Raw genomic sequence first — 6,617 nt, 5'->3', positions numbered from 1 at the left:
CGCAGCGAGATGATCGAGGGGAGAGACGCGTAATAAATAGTGTTTCTAATGATCATTCGATGAATACTTTTCTCAGGCATTCAAATAGTAGTTTATCGTGCGTGATTAATTCCGACGAGTTTAGTGGTTCTTCGAACGATCCTTTCCGTTTGCACAATGTTGCGCTTCTTTATTCGAATAATCTAATGAATTTGTTGTTCTTTTATTTATTTCCAGCAAAGATGAAACATCTTTGGCCGTTGGTGGCTTGGATACTCCTGTCCTTGTGGCCGGTGAGTTTTTCTCAAAGTTTGCACCATTATTTCGTCGTAAACGTTGGCGAATCTCGAGCCCGTTTCGTGGTTGGGGATACTGAGAGAAGTGACGAAAATATTATTTGAGATTTGACTTCACTATAACGAATTTTGTTTGACGACAGGCCGATTCCCACGCCGGAATCGGACGAGGACCGAGGCGCGAAGTATTCTTTCTGAATTTGGAGGACGGTTACTTCGGGTGTCAGGTGAACGAGTCGACAGACGTTCTCCAACTGTTGGAGCTGTCGAAATTGTGCGATAAGAAGAACGACTGCTTCGGCGGCACGGACGAGCAACGGGAACGATTGAAGTGCACGGGTGAGTAATTAATTAGTGAAAAACGCGTGTCGCCGATTCGACAAAACCGCTGGCCTTCCTTATCTCCGCACTTCCGACGCGATGTTAACTACTCCGGGAACGAGGAACAAGCTGTGAAGGAGATAGAGGAGACAAAGAAAGATGAGAAGATTCGTCATAGCGGAGGCGGCCACGGTGATTGCCGCGGGAAACACGAAATTATACTTACCGTATGCTCGACGCGATAACTTGTCATGAGAATTGAAAAGAAGAAAAAAAAGATGTTGAAGGAGGAGAAATAAATAAAACTTGTATGACGGAGAGAATGAGCGGAGGAAATATTAAGCGGCGAGAAAACTACGACACGTTGCGCGAATCCGTCCCAAGCACATTCTCATAGATATAAAACACATGTACGCACACATTCTTCCGCGTCGGGCACAACGACGATACCGTTAAACGTGCTCGCTCCTCGTCCCCTCGCGCTCGCTCTGTACAGGCTGTTTTAAGAGTCGCGCACGAGAGAATATGCGGAATTAATGAAAATAGGAAATTTGAGAGTAAATTCGTTTTCCGAAAAGAGGCGTCGCGGCCACTTTATCTCTCGGAGCCGCGCGCTCGCACTCTTCGAGCACCCGGTACACTTTCGCATTCGTGTTAACTCTCGTATATTTAGCGCGCTTTTCGCACGCGCGTTTTCCTTCTTCCCTGATTTCTTAACGCACGCGGTAGCGCGAATCTCCGATGTAATCTCGCCAACGGAATAATCCCGGCGCGTCAATCGTCAACGGAATTAGAGGAATGAGGGACGAGGCACATGCAAAGTTGGCCAACGCGGAGCGTCCTCTTGACGGAGGGATTATCCTCCTCGATGACGCAACCTCTTAATCAGACGTTTTTTTCTTTTGTTTCGATCTTTTTAGACGATTGCACCAAGGAAGATGGGAGCAAGTGCCAGAACGGCGTATGTCTCGACTCCGTTTGCCATTGCAACGACGGTTTCGGCGGCTGCAATTGCCAAGTGCCAGGTAACATTCTCCCTGCTCGACGTTTCTTTCCAGTTTTCTTATCGCTCGAGGATTTTTCTCGAGCTCTAAAAGAAAAATTGAAGGTTGATGCAACTGGACATTTTATAGTCTTCGCTCGCTCCTTCGGACTCGGCGGATCTTACAGTTACTACGAAAAAGCTCCAGTTTACATTCCAATATGCGCCTAACTGTTACGTTCGGAGCATTTTATGCTTTGTTTTGTTTTTCGTTATAGACGAGAACGAGTGCAAGTACAGGCCCTGTGATATTTTTGCCCATTGTACCAACACACTCGGAAGTTTCCACTGTTCCTGTTTTCCTGGTTATCGAGGCGACGGCTTCTACTGCGAAGGTACGTACTTCGTGCTCATTCCTCTTTTCCTTATTGCCACGCATTTCCAGCAGGAACGCGAACGTTGCTGCTCTTTCTTGAGCCCCGGTAACGGTCCACTCGCGTGTTTATGGGCGATCCTCGCGGTCGCCTTCGCAGGCTCGAAATTCACTTGATTTTCGGTATCAACGCGAGCCTCTCGCTTTTGTATCTTTCATTCCCTCGATAACTGTAATTTATTAAGTTTTCTAAGAAATATATCGTAAAAATGGAGTTTTTTCTATTCCCGTGGCGAAACGAGCAAACGATGACGAATTTTTCAGACATCGACGAGTGCGCGGACCCCGCGCTCGCTGCCCGCTGCGTCGAGAACGCCGAGTGCTGCAATTTACCGGCCAATTTCCTGTGCAAATGTTTGCCCGGTTTTAAGGGCGACGGCGAAGAACTCTGCGAGGATATCGACGAGTGCGAAGCACCCGGGGCTTGCGGGGACAACGCTCTTTGCCAAAATACACGAGGAAATTACACGTGCTCGTGCGAGCAAGGATACCAAGGAGACCCGTTCGTGACTGTGAGTTGAAACAAAAACACGAAAATCCCTCCCGAAAACTCCTTTTTTACTCCTCACTATTCTCCATAAAAAATCGTTACAAATTCGATCGATTCGCAGTGTAACGACATCGACGAATGCCAAAGCGAAGGCGCCTGCGGCCGAGGTGCCCACTGCATAAATTTGCCAGGCACCTTTACCTGCAAATGCCCGGAAGGATACGACGGAAATCCCGAGGACGGGTGCTCCGACGTGGACGAATGTGCGAGAAGTCCTTGCGGTCGTTCGGCCCTCTGTACGAACGTGGAAGGATCGTTTAGATGCGCCTGTCCTGACGGAATGGACGGCGATCCACTGTCTGGCTGTTACGGTATGAAAAAGAGAGCAAAAGTGCCAACACAATTCACGAGGACTCGAGCAGTACTTTAATCCACAGTAACGCTTAACAGAATTATTAATATAAATCTCATGGAAAAACCAGGATTAAAATTGCTCGCTGGACATTTCCACTGTCGTTTGAAAAAACGAATCGCTTGAGACACTGATTTTTTGCATAACGAAAGAAAAACGGTATTAACTCTAACACAGACGTAAACGAGTGCGAGGCGAGCGTTTCACCCTGTGGAAAAGATTCGACGTGCGTGAACACCGATGGAAGTTACGAGTGTCGTTGCCTGACCGGTTACCAAAGGGATACCGTCCACGGTTGCATCGACGATAACGAATGTTCGAGGACAAACGCTTGTGCGCCAAACGCTAAATGTATCAACGTGCCAGGATCTTACAAATGCTTGTGTCCCCAAGGCTTCATCGGGCAAGGCCTCATTTTTTGCGAAAGTCAGTAACAAAAGCTAACAAAATTTATCTTCCTCTTACTTGTGTGCCTTCTTGAGTTTTTCATAAAAACGAAAAAAATTAATTTGATAACATTGTTGAACGTCGACGCCGACAGATGTCAACGAATGCAAGGACGAGCCTTGCGGCGAAAACGCCGAATGCGTCGATACACTCGGGAGCTTCGTTTGCAGATGTAAACAGGATTACACTGGGGATCCTTTCAAAGGCTGCACTGGTCAGGCTCTTACAATCTAATCAATCTTCCAGTCTATCTGCCAATTAATGGTTTTTCTTCTTTACCCAACCGAAACTTCAAAACGACACGTCTCACTCGCCTGAACGATAATCGTTATGTTATTTTCTCGTTTCATTTCTTCGTACAGACATAGACGAATGTACAGCCTACCAAAACCCATGCGGCTCGAATGCGATTTGCAAAAATGCTGTTCCCGGATACACTTGCCTGTGTCCACCCGGATACAGCGCCAATCCGAGCCCTCAGGTCGCCTGCGATCAGGTAGCTTTACAATTTTCTGCTTGAAATTCATCATCGAATAATTCTGAAGACTTTGAAGTTTATGAAAATGACTCCAAGCTCCAAATTCAGCTCGATTTTGATGAGGAATCCGAAAAAAGTAGTAATTCTCGGATAAATTGGTGGAAAATTTGCGTTCCAGACCGATGTGACGACACTCTGCAAAGTGAACTTCGATTGCGTCAACAATGCGGAGTGCATCGAGGGACAATGTTTCTGCAAAGACGGTTTCAAAGCGGTCGGGGCGGAGTGCGAGGACGTGAACGAGTGTCTGAACGACCCATGTGGACCGGCAGCTATTTGCACGAATACACGAGGAAGTTATCACTGCGAATGTGAGACTGGGTTCATCGGAACACCGCCTCACATCGCTTGCAAAGCTCCCTGCGACGAAGTCACGTGCGGGGAGCATGCTTTCTGCAAAGCTGACGGTCACGAAGCTTATTGCATCTGCGAAGACGGATGGACTTTCAATCCGAACGATATTTCAGCCGGTTGCGTTGGTGAGCATTCGAGAAAATATTTCACATCGATTAAAACAAATTTGTAAGTAAAAAAAAAAAAAAAAAAAAAAAAAAAATGGTTATCGACACCTTTCCGTTTTAGATGTTAACGAATGCGATCCAATCAACGGGCCTTCGGGGAGATGCAGTAAAAACGCCATTTGTACCAACACCCCTGGAAGTTTCACGTGCCAGTGTAAGCCTGGATACTCTGGAAATGCCTTAAAACAATGCATGGGTAAGTAAATTGCTGTCAACGAAATCGTCTCTTTCGAGTCGTAAATTAAATTCGACGAGCTTCAAGAAAAATCGTTTTAACTCAACCGATGCTGGATTTCCAGACATCGACGAGTGCGTCAAAAATAACGTTTGCGGACACGGTGCAACGTGTACGAATGTCGATGGATCGTACACTTGTGCCTGCCCGGAAGGTACGATTCCCGATCCCGATCCTTACATAAAGTGCGTTGGAGTTGTAACTTGTGACGCTGATAGCGATTGCCCGGGTAATGCGATCTGCGATAGTCAGAGAAGGTGTTTGTGTCCGGAGCCGAACGTCGGAAATGACTGCAGGCGTGAGTGAAGAAAAATTGGAGTGAAATAAAAATGATTTTTCTTCTCTGACCGAAGGGCTGAAATAAATGGCGAAATTGAATTTTCTTCGCAGATCCCTGCGAGGATTTGTCGTGTGGTCCGAACGCCCACTGCATGCTTTTGAACGACGTGGCGACATGCCTATGCAGTAGCGGTTATACGGGAAAGCCAGGTGTCAAGGGCGGCTGCAAGGACGTGGACGAGTGTGCAGTGAACCCTTGTCCTTCCGGAGCGATTTGTAACAACGAGCCTGGAACATTTTCGTGTCAATGTCCGAGCGGCACAACGGGCGATCCTTACAGCGGGGGTTGTGAGAAATCTGACATTCCCCACGTGTGCGGACCGAGCACGCCGTGCCCGGCTGGAGAACAGTGCGTTAAGGACGAATTTATCGGTAGCAATGTCTGCATCTGTCAGCGGGGTTACACGAGGGACCATGAAACTGGAAAATGCCGGGACATCAACGACTGCATGGAAACAAAAGACAAACCAGCCTGCGGTATCAATGCAATTTGCAAAAATTTACCAGGCAGCTACGAGTGCCAATGCCCGCCCGGATTCAATGGGAATCCTTACACCTTGTGCGAGGAATGTAACAGCATCGAGTGCCAGTGTCAACCACCGTATAAAATCGTCGACGGCAAGTGCATGCTGTCGGGCTGCTCGCGAGGCGAAGCTTGTCCCAAAGGTGCTGAATGTATCACGATCACTGGAGGAGTCAGTTATTGCGCTTGTCCCAAAGGCTTCACCACCAGTTCCGATGGATCCTGCGAAGGTATACCGCCTCGTCATTCCTGTTACGAAATTCTCAAATGAGCATAAAACATCCATGCGGATTATTTAATAATCCTTTTTGTCCTTGTTATCAGATATAAACGAGTGTACAAACGGTCACCAAGTTTGTGGTTACGGTGCCGAGTGCATAAACCAACCGGGCTCCCATGAGTGCGTCTGCCCGCACGGTTACGGTGGCGATCCTTACAACGGTCTCTGTTCGCCAGCTCAAAAGCGGTGTACGAACGACAACGAGTGCAAGCCCAATGAAAAGTGTGTTCAGCCTGGCGAATGCGTTTGTCCGCCGCCTTTTTACACCGATGCTCTCGACGGAAATCTCTGCAAAAGTGAATATCGCTCCGATTTTAATAGCTCAATCGATAAATTACCAAACTAAACTTGACGATTTTTCTCTTCTCGTGTTTCAGATCCCTGCGATCGTTTCCCTTGCGGTATCAATGCGAAATGCACACCAAGCGATCCTCCGAAGTGCATGTGCGAAGTCGGCTACGAGGGCGATCCCCAACACGGCTGCGTCGACGTGAACGAGTGCGCGAACAATCCTTGCGCTCACGGAGCGTATTGCGTCAACAATCACGGCGGTCACGTTTGCGAATGCCCGCATGGGATGTCGGGCGATCCATACGGCGTTGGCTGCACGGGCTCGATCGTAGCTCGTTCCGAATGCTCGAGCAACGACGAGTGTGACAATTATTACGCCTGTGTTCAAGGTAAATGCGTCAATCCGTGTGACAACGTGCCCTGCGGACCAAACGCTTACTGCGAGCCTGACAAGCACGCTCCCTGGTGCAGGTGTCTGAATGGCTTCACCGAGGGAAAGAACAACGAATGCGTGTCTCGTGAGTAGAGAA

The 6,617-nt window shown here is 48.0% G+C and overlaps 1 protein-coding gene across 1 annotated transcript in view; it reads left to right on the top strand.

The window, feature by feature from the left end:
* The first annotated feature begins 221 nt into the window (after positions 1-221).
* Positions 222-6,617, top strand: part of dpy (dumpy) — a 67,611-nt gene continuing 61,215 nt past the window's right edge. The window contains exons 1-15 of the mRNA XM_043427226.1: positions 222-272; positions 419-614; positions 1,517-1,621; positions 1,857-1,973; positions 2,276-2,523; positions 2,623-2,872; positions 3,091-3,339; positions 3,455-3,574; positions 3,723-3,856; positions 4,017-4,377; positions 4,481-4,615; positions 4,719-4,952; positions 5,045-5,746; positions 5,841-6,092; positions 6,174-6,605. Of these exons, the coding sequence (XP_043283161.1) occupies positions 222-272; positions 419-614; positions 1,517-1,621; positions 1,857-1,973; positions 2,276-2,523; positions 2,623-2,872; positions 3,091-3,339; positions 3,455-3,574; positions 3,723-3,856; positions 4,017-4,377; positions 4,481-4,615; positions 4,719-4,952; positions 5,045-5,746; positions 5,841-6,092; positions 6,174-6,605 (3,586 nt within the window). The remainder of the gene's footprint in view (positions 273-418; positions 615-1,516; positions 1,622-1,856; positions 1,974-2,275; positions 2,524-2,622; positions 2,873-3,090; positions 3,340-3,454; positions 3,575-3,722; positions 3,857-4,016; positions 4,378-4,480; positions 4,616-4,718; positions 4,953-5,044; positions 5,747-5,840; positions 6,093-6,173; positions 6,606-6,617) is intronic.

This window comes from Venturia canescens, chromosome 8, assembly GCF_019457755.1.
Source record: "Venturia canescens isolate UGA chromosome 8, ASM1945775v1, whole genome shotgun sequence".
NCBI classification, from domain to species: Eukaryota; Metazoa; Arthropoda; class Insecta; order Hymenoptera; family Ichneumonidae; genus Venturia; species Venturia canescens.
Note: the sequence above shows the minus strand (reverse complement) of the source record. Positions and strands in the feature narration are given on the sequence as shown.